Source organism: Cibotium barometz, chromosome 56, assembly GCF_041138505.1.
Source record: "Cibotium barometz isolate CiBa-2024 chromosome 56, ASM4113850v1, whole genome shotgun sequence".
Classification (NCBI taxonomy): Eukaryota; Viridiplantae; Streptophyta; class Polypodiopsida; order Cyatheales; family Cibotiaceae; genus Cibotium; species Cibotium barometz.
This window is the reverse complement of record NC_141101.1, coordinates 37072330-37091943: the sequence shown is the minus strand read 5'-3', so window position 1 is coordinate 37091943 and position 19614 is coordinate 37072330. Positions and strand designations below refer to the sequence as shown.

At 43.6% G+C, this 19614-nt stretch overlaps 1 protein-coding gene across 4 annotated transcripts in view; it reads right to left on the bottom strand.

Moving 5' to 3' along the window:
- Positions 1 to 19614, bottom strand: part of LOC147607179 (tRNA dimethylallyltransferase 9-like) — a 102616-nt gene that overhangs the window by 34345 nt on the left and 48657 nt on the right. The window contains exons 8-10 of one of the 4 annotated variants that reach the window (XR_015264851.1): positions 19150 to 19244; positions 4606 to 4681; positions 28 to 109 (exon numbers count right to left, since the gene is read on the bottom strand). Coding sequence is in view for 2 of the 4 variants with exons in the window: in XM_086791246.1 (XP_086647372.1) it covers positions 28 to 167; positions 4606 to 4681; positions 19150 to 19244 (311 nt within the window). In the remaining 2 variants the exon portion in view is untranslated. Of the gene's footprint in view, positions 1 to 27; positions 168 to 4605; positions 4682 to 19149; positions 19245 to 19614 lie in introns of all 4 variants that reach the window. The other 3 variants (XM_086791246.1, XR_015264852.1, XM_086791247.1) reach the window with 3 other exon arrangements.

Sequence of the window (19614 nt, the reverse complement as noted above, 5' to 3'; positions counted from 1 at the left end):
CCAGTAAACTTCCCCATGGTAGTATACCTTTTTATTGGCTTGTATTCTCTCAGCTGATTTTTCATGTCAACTGTGGTTTGCTTGTTCACTAAGGTCCCATTAGCTGCTGCTGTCATCACAGTACCAGGTTCAAAGTACGCTTTCACAATGAAGTCAACAATAGCATCCTGCATGATACATTTCTTTCTTTTAAGTGTGGATTTGCTAAGCTGATAACAAATCTTTTTCAAACATTTGTCTACTTGATTTTTCAACTGTATAAAGATTAAGAAATTATCAATTAAGGAAATTATTCACAATCTTACTTGCTTTATCAGACGTGATAGTGTATGTGTGCGTGTGGTGTGGGTGTGTATGTGTGTCTCTGGTGTGCGTGTACAGACGTATTCGGTACTGCTCGTGTTTGACGTGACCTGCTTCCCCTCTGTCGCGTCTTCCTGCATCTTTACACCCTGACGATTGCTTGTTTCCGACCTGCTCTCTCTCTTTGCTCTGTTTTTTCCTCTGCTCAGCTCCTGCTCTTCGCTCTTCTTCTCTGTACAACCCTCTGTGAGTCTGTGTGTGTGTGTCTCTATGTGTGTGTGGGTTAAATGGAGGCCGTTTTGGTCTTATGTAAATACTATGCAGCCACATATAGTTTGTTTACAAGAACATAATCCGCATGCTCTTACTGGTAGACATGGGTTTTTTTCTGGTTATCACATCTTTTATGCGGGAAAGCAAGCCTTTTCTGGTACTCTTATCATGGTTAGACATGAACTTCAACCTCATTTGGCACATGGATTGTTGTGCAATGTATGAGCTGTATGAATTTGCGAGTGTTTATGCCTCACAAATGTCAACATCTAGGGCTGAATTGTGGCAATCTCTTCAAACATATTCATGGCTATCAGTTGCTTTTATCACAAGGGATTTTAACAATTCACCTACTTATGTTGATAATTCATCTCATCGCTCTCATATGATGCGCCTTGAGAAACACATGTGAGATCAAACCCTCACTCCTTTGGATGCATGCGATCTCTAGACACATCTCATGCCTCAACAATTGGGCTTTACTTTTCATCATAATGCACTTTACAGACTACTTGGCTCGTTTGGATAGATGGTACCTTCTTCATGCTGCCCAATATGATGCATATACATACAGAATGTGGATTGATCATACATTGAGGCTTTCAGATCATGCACCCGTATGGCTTGGTTTATATTTTGGCATGTCCATTCATGAGACGATGCTTTGCATGACAAAGAATTGTTGATGCTAAATAACACTTATCTATCACATGCCTCTAGTATTCCACATGAGAGAAGATTTGGATGTTGCTTGGTATAGTTTTGTGATGCGCATGCAAGTTGTTATTCATGATTATGGTATGGGGAAAACTAGGTTGTAGATGGCTCATGCCGAATCAGCTCTGCAAGAATATACTGAAACTAGCCAATTGCGACCTTTGACACTGATGAGCATTGGAGTATGACACAAGACAAACTTTGTCTTGACCAAAATGATGCTCGTAAGTTGAACAAGTGGCAAACTTGAGCTCGACAAAAGCCCCTTCTTGATAAAGGCCGTTCTTCCAAATCCCTTTTCAAAAATCTGCATACAGCCAGACAAAAACACTCTATTGCAAGAGTGAAATTACCTGATGGAAATTGGACATGTAACAAAGCACAACATGCAAATGTTTGTCATCGCTATTTTGCAAACATGTTTGCTGCCCCTCAGCACCCTTCTAAGGAAGTATTACGTGCACATCATGAACTCTTGTTGCAGTATGTTCACCCGATAGTCACTTCACATGAGGCAACCACTTTGGATTCATCTTTTACACTAAGAAAGAATTGGATGTTACTCTCAAAAATTTGGGTAAATGGAAATCTCCAGGATGGGATGGCCTTATGGTTGAGTTTTTTCATGCATTTTGGGACGTCCTAAAATAGCCCATCCTCTTGATAGTTAATCATTGTTGGTCTATTGGACTTTTGCCATCCTATTGGAAAGAAGGCTTACTTAAATTGCTCCCCAAAAAACAACTTTGTGAAGGTTTAATAGATCCCATCTCTCTCATGCCTATGGTGTACAAGCTTGTCACTAAGATGCTTGTGAATGGAATCAAAGGTAAATTGCATGTTGGTCTTCATCCAAACCACTATGGTTTTGTTTATTTACTGGTTGTATCAAGAAGGTACAACGAGATGCATTTTGGGAGGTGAACTTTCAGCCCCCTAGAAGTTAGGGAAATTTGTCAGACAGGGATGTCCTCTCAGTGCTCTCCTTTATGCTAAATTTTGTGGCTCAAGCTTATGCTGATGATTCTTTTTTCTTTCCTTGGAATGCAGAGCCTAATGTTAGGTCAATCATGCAAGATTTATCGCTTTATGGGTTGCCTACTGGACTGAATGTCAACCTTGCAAAATCTAAGCTCTTACCGCTGAAAAATTGTGATTGGCATAGGTTACTCTGGCCAAGACAAATTTTGGCACCTGATTAGATAGTCAGGCATCTTGGATACCCCATTGGATGGGAGATAGAAAAGCCTTTAAGTTGTTTCCGAGGTACTCTAGATCTACTTCATCTTGAAAAAGATCAACGAAGTAGCAGATAGATTGTGTATAACACATGGAGTATGTGTGCATCTTGCCTTTCATGTTACTAGACTAAAAGAGGTGCTGAGTGCAGGAGAGAGATTGGTTTCGGACCAGGAGCTGTGAGACTTGATTATCTAATGGTTTATGTTCTCCATGAAACAGTTGTGGTTGTCGATCCAAGGGAATGATAACCCTTAGAAACAGGTCGGTTTTTGAGTGGATGATTAGATGGAGAGATGTGGATGAAGATAACACTTGGGAGAATGTTGGTTCACTCACACACCAATATCTAGATAGTCTCCCAGTCGTTCTCTTGTTAGGAGGGGGATAATGTTATGTCCCATATTTGGACATAACGAGGCTAATATAGAGGCCAGCCACCGGACAGTTCACTCAATGTGAACTAGATTATGGACTATAGTTGGGTTTGTGGCTCATTTGTGAGGAAGTTCTTTGGTGGGACTCTAACCTTGCGAGAGAGGCCTCCCAAAGACCCAGCTACTGGTTAGCCCACTAGCCAGCAGCATTCCTTATAGTCATGTGAGGACTGGGTCCGGTTAGGAGCCTATGATTGGGAGGCAAGTGGCCAAACACAACTATGTCCTCATGGATGTATCCATTGTTTATGGATTTGCAAGCTTCTCGAGTATGTTTATGTGAGTATGGGTCTTGGGCAGATACACAGCTAAGTAGACTTCTTATTTGGGGTGTTTCAAGACAGAACTCTAGCCATGAGATGCAGAAGTCATTCCATCACCTTACTCAGAGTTACTAATGCATCTCTAAAAAGGCCCTCGATCCTGTCATTTTGGCATACTAGCACAAAATGCACACCAAAGTAAGCCACTCAATTCCATACGATAACTGATATTACCTTTTTGGTCTCATAACACAACTGAAAGGTGGTGATATGTCTCTAAAGAGGCCATCCATCTTATCATTCTGGTATACCACCAGCTGGATACCCTCCATGATGCCAAGTGCATGGATCTAGATAAGGCCATCCATGCGAGTTGTTGTCCATCTTCTGTTGTGTCTCCAAAACGTACCCTTTATAAGTAAGTGACCAGCTGGAATCAGGCATTTCTGTGGCTGCAAACACTCCTAGAATGATGTCATGCAGGATGGACTGCTTGTAGCGTGTGAGAAGTGATAGCATCAAGACCTGCAACCTTTCAATCGGGCTTCAATCAAGAGACGTATGTGAGGTGGGGCTTCTAGCTTGGCAACTCCTCAGCGCTCACAAGTTTGAGTTGATTTTACGTTACTTAGCATGTCTAAAAGGCGTAAGAGGCAAAGAGCATACTAGCAAACCAATCAACTCCAATGGATGAAAACCCCAATTATTGTGTCACTGATGCACCCCACATTGAGGGGAAATGGCATACAGAACAGGGCCAACCATCAATCAAAAAATTGACCTGCATTTTTTCATTCAGGCTTCAATCAAGAGATGTGTATGAGGCGGCGGGCTTCAAGTTTGGAAACTTTCAGCACTCATGAGTCACAGTTGACATTTACATTACTTAGCAGGTTTTGAAAGGAATAAAGCAAACCACTCAACTCAATGGATAAAGAACCCGATTAGCATGTAATTGATGGCCCAACATTGAAGGGAATGACATACAGAACTCGGTCAACCATCAATTAAAAAAATGGAAATAACATGGGGAGGTAGAAATCATTCTATGCTAGTAAGTTTTTAAATGCATGCTTCGCTTATCTACTAAGCTGAAAAGGTATGCTAGTGCTGTGCTTCCAAAGTTGTGAACATACAGAATCAACTCATAAAAAGTAAGTCTTGTTACACTTTAAAATATTGCTCCTTCATATCAGAATCTGTTGACATTTGAGCTAATGCTATTGTGGTTTTTTTTAGCACTGACTACTTCTATGAAAGAGACCATACCACATTTCAATAAATACTAGCTTTGGCATTTGCTTCACTTTCAAAACAGAAGCTGAAAAAGAAACCCAACTCTTTGGGCATACTTAATATTAAGATGGTAATACCCGTTGTTGAGAAGCATCGATCCAGTGGTATAAGGGTTCTTGGCGAAACCAAGTAAGCTGTCTCTTTGCAAAATTCCTGTATTAGAAATAACAAGCATGACTTATATTGACCCACAGACGATTTGCATCCTAAACCTAAAGTTGGTGAATGCAAACGCATAGTGTGTAAGCCATCTGTATGCAATTGATTGCCAAGTACAAGATGGAACGAACTCGATCTCAATGGTGTGACTGCACCTCGTTGGAAACACTTAAAATGATCAAGGGAAGAATTAACTGAATTAAGTGAGGAAAAATACAATCATTTTGAGGTTCAAAATTTTCCGTCATGGACTAGTATTGAGTAACAGAAAAGTTATTTTAAGGTGCAAACTTTTTCCTCATGTGGCATTCATTGTGGACTTATATTGAGTATAAAAGAACACAGAAAAATCAACATCAAGCAAAATAAAGGGATTCCTTATAGAATTACTAAAATCTCCTCCTACTGGTAGACAAGAAGAATCCCACAAAAGCAGACTAAAAGCTTCTCATGAGGTAATGATACAATGAAATATATCAAGAGGGAGTTCACTCCATGGCTGGCCGCTTTCTAAGGAAGCCTACATCGCAAGGACCTGTGCACAAGAGGGGAGGAAGGGGCTACGAGCCACAGTAGGGGTTGGTAGTGCCAAATTAAGTCATAGTCCCCTCCGGGGAGGAAGGGACCCAAGCTCCAGGTCCAATGAAAGGCAACCATGTGCTGCTATAGTTTCTTCCTTATGCTCGTAAGTACTGGTGCAAATTGCTATGCAAGCAGTATATCAACCCCAACTTGACACTATTATGGACCATTTCGGTCACTCCTAGAAACACATTCACAAGAGCTTACCTTCCTGAGCTACAACCGTCATGGGGATCTTTCCAATGACCAAGCCCCACACCTCCATGAATAGTAGTTTCCATCGCCGCCTCTAGCAAGCATTGTCACACAGCCACGTTGGACTACGGGTCCTCGTCCCTCCTCCCACCTCAAATCACTCACACACACTCACTAGCATGCATTAGAGAAGGTAATTAGCAAGAGCAAGACTCTATTGCACAATGGGAGAGTATGTTGCATTATGAAAGAAAGTGACTTATATACAAGGCCATAAGTGTTCACATACACTTTAAACTGTAGCTGATTGGGCACTCAAGGCTCTTGAGTGGCCTATTACTTATACAATGCTTAATCTCACAATACATGCGTGAAGTACATTCACAGGGAATCCATTCTCACTTGTTGCCACGGGCTCTTCGACCAAGAATTGCCATAAATATTCTGTTGGATCATTTTTGGACGCCCACCCAAATTAAAGATTTGAACATCATTGCTCCATAGATTGGTCATACATGCTTTTGCTGTCTCTATCTTTGCTATTTGATGTAGAATTATAGTGGCAACTTCTATCAACCCCAAAATAGGTTAACGCTCCCCCCTTCCAATGGTGATTGTTAGTCCGGAAGGAATGGGAAAGGCTAGTTAGTAAATGATGAAGTAAACGGGCTGGAAATTTCCTGCGAGTGATTGCTTTTTTTTATAGCAATCACAAGCAGGTTTACATTGATTATTTAAGTTAGTAGTGATTCTAAGACTTGTTGGCAATGGACGAGAAGAGATGGGGGGTCCAAAAGAATGTTGACACAATCATCGAAACGAGAGAGGAAGCTCAGTTCATCATTTCATACATTGAAGTGATGCGATTGTAGCTTCTTGGTTGTTACTTTCTAAGTTGTTTCGGGACTTTGTTACGTGATCTTGAAAGGGGACATAGCCCTGTATTCTTCATCCCATGTGCTTTTTATCTTTTAATGTATAAATATCTTTTGTGCTCTTACTAGCTGATATGCATTAGAGCGAGTCAAGCAATAGACTTCTGATGTAGCTACTGTTAAAGTCAAAATCATTGGAGAGACATGAAAGAATTCTTTTGACTTACGAGGTTAATAGAAAATTTCCTCACCTTCTTGAGAGAAGTTTGAGATTTTATGATGAAGAGATTATTGTTGAAGGGGTTTGTTGCTAGCGAGTTTTGAATGTGTCATTAAGAACAACCTATTGTGCTTGCATCTATAAAGGAAATTGAGGTAATGGACCGTACCATTGACCAGGCTTTCCCTCACAATGGCCTCCCTATCCAAAGATATACCTGGAAGGATGTCGATAATGAAGCTATGGTTTCTTCAAACTTAAAATTTTCCACCAGTGGGTGAGTATTTGTATTTACTCACACTGAGCAACTGCTACAGTGGTTAGCCAATTGAAAGAAGAACGATAAACACATGAGCTTAACCATCGACGTAATATGATCTGGAAGAGTTCCATTTGGTGTGAAAATCTTAAGATATTCACATCGATAAGATATCAACATCTTGAAGTATAATTATTGTAGAATGGTCCACTTATGCAAAAGAAGATGTAATCAATGTGAAAAGTGTCATTCTTGAACCTTTTTTCTTGATGTGGAAATCCAAACTGGTTTTCAGAGCATGAATATCTTGAGATATTCATGTCTAAACAATTGTATTGTTTTAACCATTTGCATACATTAAGTGTCACAGATCACTCAAATGGTGAAGGTAGATTAGTAGATCATGCAATTTTTAGGATTTTTGTGACATAAATAACGAGGGTGATTATTCACACGTGACTTTTGGAGAAATGCACGCCTCTAATCAAAATTAGTATTCTGGTGAAAAATAGTGGTAGATTAGTGTAATGAGGTTAGAGAAGATGAAAGACATGAGATTTGTCCATTTTCTAAGACTAAGATTTGGTGTGAAAAACCAAACGAGTTTTTCACGGCTGTGAATATCTTGAGATATTTACGTCGACAAAAGTTTGTTGTTTAATGATTTTGACCAGATGTAGGCTTTTCTCACACCATGTGGACGCTTGCGGTCACCTCAGTTGATAGATTTGAAGGACTTTTTCGGGCATAAAAAATTCTGCCGTCGTAAATTTCCACTGGTTTTTCACACCAACTGAACTTTTGAATCCTTAGTTTTTGAGCTAGCTTTGTGAAGCACTTGATCTCTATGAAGACCTTGGCATGATTTATACTTCTTTTGGAACAATTGTATATGAAAGACTTGAGATACTCATGTTCGTAAAATTCCACTCGTTTTTCACGTCGATTGAACTTTTCAATTTCATGTGATCCCTTGGACAATGTAGGTATGATTTTCAATCCTTTTGAAACACCTTTTTTCAATGTCAAATACAAGATGGACTTTTGCATTCCCTCCTTTTGAGGTGATTTTATGATTCAGTTGACCGTTGTGAAGATCTAGATGATGCCTCTTGCTTTTGGAACAATTTTTTTGGGCGTGGAAAACTTGAGTTTTTCACGTCGTGAATATGTCCACTGGTTTTTCACACAAATTGATCTTCTAAATATTAGAGTTTTTAGAACGAGGTCCAAAAAGGGTATCCAAAGTGATCCATGCTCGAGAAGCAGACTGTATGTCGGAGATGTGATGAATGTAATCATCGCCAAGACCGAGCAGGATGATAGCATAGGCTTTGTCATTCTTGGCAGTGGGAGCATAAGTGATAACTTGCTCAATGTCTGAATCTTCGGGAGCAGCATGGTGAACAACGTCCCAAAGACCTTCTTTCATAAGATGGCACTTGATTTTGATTTGCCAAGTATGAAAGTTAGAGCCATTGAATTTGTCGATAGACATGAGAGAATGAGTAGAGGAGGCCATGTGGGAAGGTCTTACCTCTTGCTAAAATGCAAGGGCAGTGTCTATTCCCTTACAAGATTGCAGAAATGAATGAAAAAGAGATCCAAACTGTTTTTAGAAGCCGGCTCTCTCACCACTTGTCAAGGCCATAGCATGTGACAGCCTATCGAAGCATGAGGAACTAGCAGTTTGCAGATATGAGGAAAGGACTGACCAGCAAACTGAAGGAGACAATGTAGCATGTACCTTGTAGATTCTTCAAAAGGAGAGGGAGACCGACAGTAGCTGCAGGTATGGAGTGATGCGCAGCCTGTAGAGGGTGAAGCGCAGGCAGCAGCAACTGTAAACAGGCCGGCGGACAGCAAAAGCTGGCGGACAGAAGGTTCAGAATGTGCTGGGCAGCACGTGCAGCTTGAGAGGCGACGTTGGACAACAAATGCAAGTCAAGTTACACAACATGTGCAGATCTACGCAGGGCAACAGATGGGCTGCGCTGAGTTGAGTGGGACAACTTGGAGAGAATGGCGAAAGCTCATAAGAAAAACAGGGAAACCCTAAAAACTTGCTCTGATACCATGTAGTGAAACATGAAAGCAATAGCAAAACTAGAAATGAAACAAAAACAAATGAAAGACAAAGAGTTACCTTGAGATGAGTGTAGACAAGACACAAGATTGATGCTTTCATTGATGTGACACCTACAATATATAGGTGAGAAGTACAAGATTGAGTAGACTGACTTATGGGATAAATGTAGAGATGCCACATGGCACTAGACTCAAGACACAAAGACTTAAGTGAAATTAGACTAGAAATAGTACACCTAGTGTGCACTTATTTCCAACACTGTTTTGGTCATCATTGGTTCCAAGGGTATAGGAAACTTTCTTTCCTATTCTCACTTTGAATCTTTACTTCCCTTCTAACTACAGGCCCCTTGTACCCACTTCCTTCCTTTGACATCGAGGAATATTACTAATGGAGATACTCTAGCTCCCTTATTTAGCATTGCAGATTTATGTTTGCCGCTTAGCCTTGACAACCTCCCTTGGCAATGACTACCAAAGTGAGTTGACAAAACATGATGAGTCGTGCCATTAAGCTTTCAAATGACTATGTTGTGGCAGAAGTAAATGTTGATGCTAAAGCTTTGACTAGTTGCTCTTCATATATTGATGCATCCGATGAGGTGACTTGTTGCATATCCTTGTTGTTCAGAGTGCAAGCAAGTTCTTACATCTTTTCCGTTTTTGGGAGAGGGTTCTTGTATTCTACTCGTTGTTGCTTTTGCCGCCACACCATTTGAGAGGTGGGCGTGCTTCTTCTTGACACAAAAATTGATGGCCAAGCTATGCTTTCTTTGATGACTTTGGGTACCCAGATGGTAAAATTATCACCATAATATCCTTGAGCGATGAGTAGACATGCAGGCACCCATTTTTGGTGAACTCTGCGATGTTGGAATTGGTACCTTCATTGTCAAGGTTGCTTTCTTTGTGCAAATTGAGGGGATCCTCTGGATTTTTTTGAGATCCCCACATTTTCATTACCTTCATAGAATCCATGTGCTTGCAATAATTTCTTGGGACCCCATAACTGATGAGTTGGAAGAAGATCTAACAGGCTCTTTCGGGTTTCTGCTCTGCAGAAGAGGTTGACAAGTACTCTGCTCTCCAGTCTCTTGAGAATTACATTGTGAGCATTGCCTAGGTTCAAGAGGTATCCAAATTGAATCGCCACCCTCATATAGCCTTGAGCTACAAAAACCTGCTTTTCTACCCACCTTTTGACACCATGAAGATATCTTGACGTAAACTTATGTGGTGGGTATACCTACTTTTCTGGAACTGAAGGTTTAGTACCTTCTTTCGCATGCAAACGAGCAGCAGTGACAATTATTGGTTTGGGCACCATCAATAATGAGGCTTGGGTCTTCATGAGAGGGACTACCGATGGTGAGACCACTTTGATGGATTAACCTTTGTGAGCTGCAATGATAACCATCGGTGTTGTCCTTATTGCGATTATTTTCAAGAGGACTTGTCAATGACGAGGTGTTGGTGATTGAAGTCTTCCACTCCTTTGGCGAGGTTAGTCGAAGAGGGACTCTTGGAGTAGAAGCTTCATCATGAGTAGCCGATGTAGAGGGTAGGTTTTTTTATCAATGGCAATCGTTGAAGAGGCTATTTGCTCACACAAAAGGTCTATTGATGTTGAAGATTGCATAGGGTTACCCTTGTCAAAGGAAGATTCAATCGTGTTTTTGGTGTCGACAAGGTATAAGAACGGACATTCCATAGTGGATGTCAACTATGAGGTTGTGAAGTTGAGAGGTAGAAACCTCTTCTTTTGATGGTGAGGGTGGAGCTGAAGGGATAGAGACTTTGTCCAAAAAGGCTTTCGATGGAGAAGGCAAGTTTCCAAGTTAAGGAGATTTTTGGGAGGAACCTTGTAGCCTTTTACACTCAACATCATATAGATTTGTCAGTGTTGAATCCTCTCTGTCCCAAAATAGTATCACCATCTCCATATTGTGGACCTTCAAGGTGGTTGTATTGCTAATCAAGCATGGTTTAGCATTCGTTGAAAAAAGTTGAGCTTGAAGTGTGTTGATATTTCACAAATGGTTTAAATCCTATATTAAATCTTGGCAGATTTAGAGTAAGGTCAAGTTCAAGCGTTGGGGTTTCAAATCCCACGGGTTTAGGTGATAAAGGATCCATTTCTAGTAATAGCTCCTCTTCTTTTAAGAGTAGTGTGAATGTAGTCATTGGGTTTTCTAAGGTGACAGTTCACATTGATTAGTCAATAGAGTACCGAGAACTACTTATCCAAAAGCCACCCAGGATGATTTCTTCAAGGTCGTCAACAGTAGCCTGGAATTCCCTTTCTATGTTAATCCCCTCAATGAGGATAGTGAAATAACCCCATATTTCCATGTATTCTCCATTAGCATCTATCACATCAATATGTGTAGGGGTGATTGTGGTTTGTCCCAAAAGGATACCCAAGTTCCCCGTACTACGACGGGCTAGATACAAACTCGCCTCATATAAGGGCGGGAGACAAATGATCAAAGGGGAAGAGATGCTTCTCCTCTGACTGACTACTCTGTGAGGAGAAGACTATCTCATAAGGGGGGGGGGGGGGGGGGGGGGGTGGGGGGGGACAACCATACAAGTGGTCTGTAATGCCAAATGGGGTCACCGCCTCTACCTGTCAGGAAAGTGCCAAGCCTCCAAAGTCTCAAGAAGGCTTCCTGCTGCTTCCGCATGTAGTCAGAACCTCCCTGTAGCTTCCCCCACTGACTGCAGAGGGTGTGAATGATATCGAGCCATATGCTCCTAATGATCTCAGTCGGCGAAGTCTAGGTACCCTCGATGGCCTCATTGCATCTAGCACGCCAGATGTGCCAGGCTGCTATACGCTGCAGCAAATCTCCCATCGCTGGCATGAGCCTGGTCGCCCGTCACCTATCGGTGGGGCTGTGACTGGTACTACTGCAATACGATGGTGGGAGACCTAAAGGGCTAGTCCTCTCCCATCCTCCTCATAAGTCCTGAGCGCTCTAGCCTCGGTGGCCCGAGCAACAGTACCTCAAGTGATGATCCGGGTCGATGCCCTGTCCATAGCAAAGATGTGGAGAATCCGCTGCCAAATCTACTAAGCCTTCAGGCAATCCCCGAGGCAATGTCGCTGAGACTCTTGGGGGTGGCCGCACCATGGGCAAGCTGCTGACCAACCTCCAACTACTAGCCAAGTACCGACTGCCAGACTCCTGTGTGCCATTGATCAAAGAAAGAGAGTGATCTTCCTCGGTCGATAGCTGTCCCAAAGCGTCTTCCAGAAATCTGAAAGGAAGCGTTGTGATAAGCCTTGAGACTGCCAGTGTGCTATTGATGCCGGTGTGCCATCTATCTCAAGCATTTGCATCCTGCGGCCAAGCCGCACTGTATATGCAAAGAAAGGGGCATCCGGAGTCTCCTCATGATTTGCAGGATCATGCCAGGTCCACTCTCTAGGGTCCCACTACAACCGCATGAGAGGTCGGCTCTCCCCTCCATAGCCGCCAAAGTCTCTCCTTGGCCACCTTGGTCGGTGCTGGATCTATGTGCCATACCCATGCCCGAAAACCAATCACCCGTACTGTCTGCAAGGTGAAGCCTTTGAAATCCTCCAAGGGGTGGTTCTGATCTCTCTAGTCTTCCATGGGATCCAATAGAAAAAGTGAGCAGACCACTGTCTTGATCTGCTCCATGGATCGCCACGAGGATATTGTGTCTAGTAAACATGCCTAGCCACAAAGGGGGGGGGTCGGGTCTGGAACAGGAGTCAGCCACTCCTGAGGAATAGCTGAGTCAGCCACTCCTGCTGTCAGCGGAAGCTGCTCCTCTCAGGCCACTGGAACAATTTGTCTAAGGGCTGACCTGATATGATCCCAAGCACGAAGTAGACTGGCTACAAATCTGTCCTCAAAGGCAGGATTGAAACCACGAGCTCGCATCTCTATGAAGATCCATCTAGTACTCTGCGGCCACGGGCCTCCAAGGTGCGGAGTGCGGGCTGAAATCCGGGTCAAGAGGAAATCCTTCCAAGACTCACCACCGGGTAGGAGTCCTCTGACAATCAACACTTCCAACACGGCACGGCTTTGTATAGTGGGATCGATGAGGCCAAGCCCCCCTCTACTACATGGCTGAATGATCACTCTCCATGCCACCTTGGCCTTGGCTGGCCTACCATCACTTGTGGCCCACAAGAAATTCCGTATCAAACGCTGTACCTAGCCAATATATGCCCAAGAAAAGGCCCAACACGAAGTGATGTACCACATGGTGGCAAGCAGTACTTGGTTCGCCACCACCACTCTGCCTAATAGGGATAGCCTCGCCGAGCTCCAGTATAAAAGCTTCTTCCAAATGCTCAGAAGAAGCGGAGCGAGCTGTTGCTCGAGAGAGATCTCAATGCCAACCTGGCAATCGAGGTAGCGGACTGGAGTGCCCCTTGGGATCCACTAGAAAGCGCCTACCCAAAAACCACACGACTTGTACAAGTTGATCTGCGCTCCCGATGCACGACAGAAAATCTCTATCACCTCCACGAATCTCTGGAGATTCCCAACATCTCCAACAAGGTAGGCTGTTGTGTCATCTGCAAACTTTGAGTCCAACAACTCCTCTTGCGTGTAGAGGGGAAGGCGCAATCCCTGAAGTCCGGTCTCCTTGGCGGATAGAAAACTACTCATGGCTTCGGAGCAAATAGAAAGAGGAATGGCGCCAGAGGACAGCCCTGTCGAACCGAGGGGGAAAGGGGGAATCTGTCGCCTTGGGCTCCCTGAATGAGAACCTAGTTGTGTGATGCTGAATAAAGTATTGAGACTCCGAGAGTCCACTCCATGGGGGATCCCATCCGGCTCATTGTGCCCTCCAAAACGCTCGAGTTCACCTTGTCATAAGCTTTCTCAAAGTCTAGGAGTAGCATGATGAGGTCCTGCTGCCGCATCCTTGCCGAAGTTGTCGCCTCCCAAACGGTAAAGATGTCCAGAATGCTCCAATCTTGAACAAAACCAGTCTGAGTGTCATGGATCAAGTTTGGGAGAGAAGGCTGAAGTCGCCTGCTGATGGCCTTGGCCAAAATCTTATAGGCCGTCCCTAGAAGGGTGATGGGTCTCCACTCCCGGATCTCCAATCTATCACCACTCTCCTTGGAAATCAAATGTATCAAGCCCATTGTGAGCCTCTCTGGCATGGCACCTGTGAGCATGATCTCATTGAGGGCAAATCGAAGGCCACCTTTCATGAGGTCCCAATGGTGAACAAAGAAAGAAATAGGAAGCCCATCCACCCTTGGGCATTTTCCCCTAGGTAATGCCGTCACCGCCTCCGCCAACTCCTTTTAAGTGAAAGGGGTTAATAAGAAGGACCGAAGGGAGGGGGGAACCACCTCTCTCGTGTGCCTCCAGACTCTCTCGCTCGCATCCATCACCTGGGGGGATAATGGGGCACCAGTGAGAAGAGATCGGAAGAAATCCGTGGCGATGGCTCTCACATGTGGGGGATCAGAGACAATAGCTCCATCCTGGCCACGCAACCGGCGAATACTGTCTCTCCTCCTGTGGGGGCCAACTATCTCAAAGAAGTCTCCAGTAACTCTGTCACCGGCCTGAGTCCAGAATGAAGCCCTCGCATGGTATCTATACTCCACCCTCCTCTCCTCAATGGACCGAATCTCCATGCGGGCAACAGCAATCTGACTCTCAATCACCTGGGTTGTCTGGGGAACTCTCCTGAACACTAATCTCCCCAAGGCCATCATCCAAAGTGTATGTTGCAAAGCTTGAGGAAAAGTCCAATCCCGCCCATATCTACTCGATCTAGCTGTAGATCTCAGGGTCCTAAATGAGGCTGTCTGGAATCCTCGAGCTCGCATGCCTGTCATGCCTCCATGGGTCCTCTAGGGACAGAAGAATTGGAGCATGATCTGAAAATGTAGTGCCTGCCTCAAAACCAACCATGCCTCCACGGCTGTAAGCCCACTCGTCGACATAAAACCTGTCCAACCGAGAGAGGTTGGCGCTAGTGCTCTGCCTATCCGATCGAGAGAAGCTAAGACTCCCAGGGCTATGCCCAAACTTTGGGAGATGCCAAGGGTCCTGTCCCCTAAGAATCAATATCATCTCCTCCCACGCAGAGTACTCTGCTCCTGAGGCTGTGGCAGTGCCACCTCCTAGTCTGTCCTCTATTGCCTCTGTCATATTGAAGTCACCGCCCATGCACCAAAAATCAGCCTGGGGCAGGGCCTGTCGAACAGTGCTCCAAAAGATAGCTCTACCTGCAGCAGAATTCAGGGCATAAATGTTGAGGAAGCCAACGCTATCCTCACCAATCAGAATGGTAACCCACTGAGCACGTCCTGGAACTATGACTCCTGATCCTATCACAGACGACAGAAGCTGCTCACTGACAAAAAGAGACACTCCTCCCTGCGTCCCTAAAGGGCCGAAGGCTGGAGACCAAAAAGTATGACTCCTGCCAGGTAGAATCTTCTCGCAGCAGCGGGTCCGGTGATGTTCCTAGAGGAAAAAAATGTCGATAGGTCCCCCCACCATAGCTCGCTGAAGCTCTCCTCTAAGGACGCCTCGTCCCTGAAAGCACTGAGCCCCCCCTAAACCCTGAATGTTCCATGAGACAATCCTCATATCAATTTCTGAGTGAGGCGGAACTATCGGAACCGCCTTCCACTCGAAGAGTCTTGGGCTGGGTTTAGACAGGGAATAGTCACAATCTGTCCTAGTGCGAAGTGGCCAAGTGGGCATGGATCCTACCCTCGATGTACTGCCACTTTGCCCGAGCGCGAGAGTATGCATACTCCGTGCTCCATCGATCACAATGAAGATATCTGTAAGAAGGGGGGAGAGGTACTGCGATAGAGGTATGCATGAACACAAATAGCAACACCTCCAGGCTGCAAGTCACCACCTCCCCTTCCTGGTCTCTATGGGCTGATCCACCAAGCTCCATCCTAGCCAGAGGCCATAGATAAGTAAGAACGGTGGTGATGCACAGATCCTGAAGATGGTGCGAAAGCTCAACTACCAGGCCCTGAATGGTAGCGGCCACCAACTCCCCTGGGTACTATACTGCTCATTTCCATTCAACATTCTTCCCCACGGAAAAATCTAGTCAAACTTTAATAGACTCCTCAAATAGAATCATGGATTGGTACTTTTGGGTGCCCGTGTCGTTGCATCCCTTGCACAGGACATGCTAAGAACTGAGAATTGTATTGGAGCAGATTTGAAGAGTCTTGGGACTGATTTTGTGGCATTGACTTGGCCTAGCTTTCATGAGTGGATCTTTGTCGGAGTCTCATGATTGCTTAGTGGAAAATTGCCCAATATATGTGTGGAAAATCTAGTGTTGACTGCACTCTCACCTTGGATTCTTTGTTAAGCTTCAACGTAATAAAGAAGTTCCTAGGAGGAGCGGGCATTCCGGCTCACTGTGCTGTCTATTTATATTTTTCTGGCTTCCTGTTGTTATTCTCTGTTTGCTATTGAAGTGCTTTTCTTTTGTTCCAGGTCCCCCATCGGTCACAGGTGCCTTCCAAGCACATTGACCCCTTGCTTGAAGATTTAATTAAGTACATGCTTGGAAGATGAGAGATTGTATAATCAACAATGCATTTGCACCAAGCATGTTTGCTTGGAAGGACTTGCACGCATGAGCTTGTTTTGGTGTGGACATTGCCTGGTTGTTTTGCCCGTGAGGGGGCGCCTGGAAACCCCCATGGGCACGTGTGCTTGAACTTGTTTGAGGCCTAACATGTGAATTTTATGGGTTTTGTAGGTGATAAGTATAATTCCAAGGCTCATCTTACTGTTGTTAAGGTTCTATAACAAATTTGTACACGGCAAGTTCACATGACATTTCAATGAGGGCGACCAAGTGATAACATGGGCAAAGGCCGCCACTTAACAAATGTGTAAGTAGCAAGTTCACATTACATTTGAATGAGGGTGAACAAGTGATAAGATGGAGAGAGGCCCCGCACTTAATAACGAGTGTGGACAGTCCGCCACATGTCAACTACATGTTTGGACATACAAGGGAAACGCTTGTCAAGAGGCATGTTTGGACAGATGGGGGAAACTTGTCTAGCACTTTTCAACACGTGGGCAACCCACGTCCATTCTCCATAGTGTTTGTTTCACAGATTTTGCATTCCCACACCTCCTCCATGAGGGCCCATTCTCTACAGTTTTTGTTTCACAGATTTTTATTTTTATTTTCCAGAGAAGAGACTTCTATTAAGTATGGAAAAATATACAAAAGGGAGATTTCAAACCAAACTAGGTGGACATCTCAACCAATCGGGTGCCTTGTGTTGCCAACAAGGTCCCATATGAGTAGAAATGAAGAAAAGACCATGATCCCACTCTCTCATAAACTGGCCGCGCTTTCTCTCTACGGCCCTCGAAGATCCCTGGATTCTGGCCCAGGTTGCCATAAGGGTATGGATAATATCACTCCAAATCCTGCAAAAGCACTGTGTGTCCAAGACAATAGTGCCCTCTATGGCCTCAGTGCATCTAGCCTTCCAGATGTGCCAGGCTGTAATACTTGTTTCACAGATTTTGCATTCCCAGACCTCCTCCAAGCTGCTACTATTATACAAAACTCTAATCTGTTGCTGCTAATTTGCTGTTGCTATACATAAACCCCAATCTAAGGTGCTAATATCAAAAACCCTAATGTGCATCTATGTTGAGAAACCCTAATTTTGTGCTGTTGTACAAAACCCTAGTCTGAATCTTGCAATATGAAAACCCTAATTTGCAACTACTACTGAGAAACCCTAATTTGTTGCATCTTTACAAAAACCCTATCTGAGAAGTTTCTAAATGAAAAAATCTAACTTGCAGCTACTTTCAAAGACCCTCATTTGTTGCCACTGTATGGAAACCCTAGTTCAATTTTGCTAATGGTTGACTCTGGTAATATGCTTTCATGGATTTGCAAGTTACATTGTGCTTGTGCGTGTTTTAGCTCCAGTTAGAACCCAATATTGTTGCATTTGCAGGAAAAAGTAAAAGTAGCTTCAAATTTAGCTCTATGATGGTCTGTGTGTGAGGTAGGCTGCATCTTGAGTGAAGGAGCTTCATCTTTAAATAAATATATAATCTTGAGAGAAGTGGAGTGGAGACATAGGAAGCAAAGGGACTTGCGGGCTTGTGAGAAGCAAGGAGGCAAGGAGTAAGAGAGAGGGAGTGAGGTAAGAGTTGAGAGAAGCTATGTGGATACTGATGAAAGGACAAATCTCTTCCATCGTGCTTGTCTTGAATGATAGGAAGAGATTTAGACACTAGGAAGTAAAATCGTAAGGGAAAACCAAGGCAGAAAACTCATAATCTGCAGTACAGAGCCCCGAGACTTTAGCATTGAGTCTCGAACGTAAACCTCACGCCTTAAGTCTTGTGAGCCTGTACCATTTGTAAATAAAGCAGCTCTCACTTCTGGCAGACTAACATCCAATGTAAACAGCCTGCCCTTCTTCTTGCCTTTTGTGATTTGTGATGAGTCTGCACTCGTTTCTAATATCTTCCACAAAACATCCATTCTCATTAAACCGCACCTGCAACCCTTGGTCAACCATTTGACCGAGTGACACAACATTCTTTGTAATATTAGGTACATGAAGCACATCACTCAAGTGCTTACCTTGCCATCCTGCAACTTCAAAGGTACTTTCCCAACATGCATAATTGAGAGGGGAGCCTCGGCTGTGGACTGTAAGTAAAATTCTTACACACTTGACACTTTAATGTAAAAGTGAACCCTAGACCTGAACTCCCCTAAGGTGAAAACACACATGCCTTTAGGTAGGAAAAGAGAACAAGAACTAGTAGGAGTTCATAGTGTTGTTTCACTGCCCACCGAAAATTGGTACTTGCCCTTCTAGGTGACATCTAGAAGAGAGAGAAACGAGTCATCCCAGCACCCAGAGTGACACTTTAGGCCTGGTCTAGCCTCACCACAACACTGGAGCTGCTCAGGGCTACTAACCACAAACCCCCGAAAGACATTTGTTGCCCTGTAATAACAGGATTAAAAATGTCCTTATTTTCTTATAATGAAGCTGCATACACCGAGATTTTCTCCCATAATCAGTGTTAAGAACTTTCTACTTGAAGAATATAGCAAAACAATAGATTGGGACTTGTTGAAATTAGACTATTGTTAAATTGTTTTAAATAATGTCCACTTTCATTGAGCAGTAGAAATAAATATCCTCGAAAATATATCAGGAGAAACCTTGAAGAGCCCAAACCTTGATGCTTTTTGAAATGCTGTGAGGAATGACAGAAAATGTTCTGGAGAGCTTACTCCATCTGCCTGCCTGCAATCCAGTAGATACTCCATTGCCTGAACAAGAAACCACAATAAAAATGAGCACATTGCTTTTGACAAGATAAGTATGAAGGTTACATCTCACCATACAAAGAACTGCAGTAACAATTCCAATGGATAGTCACGTGAAGGTTGACATCAAGAAAGGAAAAAAGAAATTTACAAAGGAACAAGCCAAATGAACTATAAAAACAGTAGTACTCAACAAACAAACAAAAAAAACAAAGAAAAGCTGCAGCAAAATCACTTCAAAATACCAATCATTCACCAATAACCAAGCCCAAGGAAGAAGTGACGAGTCTAGAAAAGCACAACTCTATGCTTTGGAGCAATTCAACTCACAAAAATTGGAAGTAAACTCGTCCAGTTACTAGCATCTATAGAT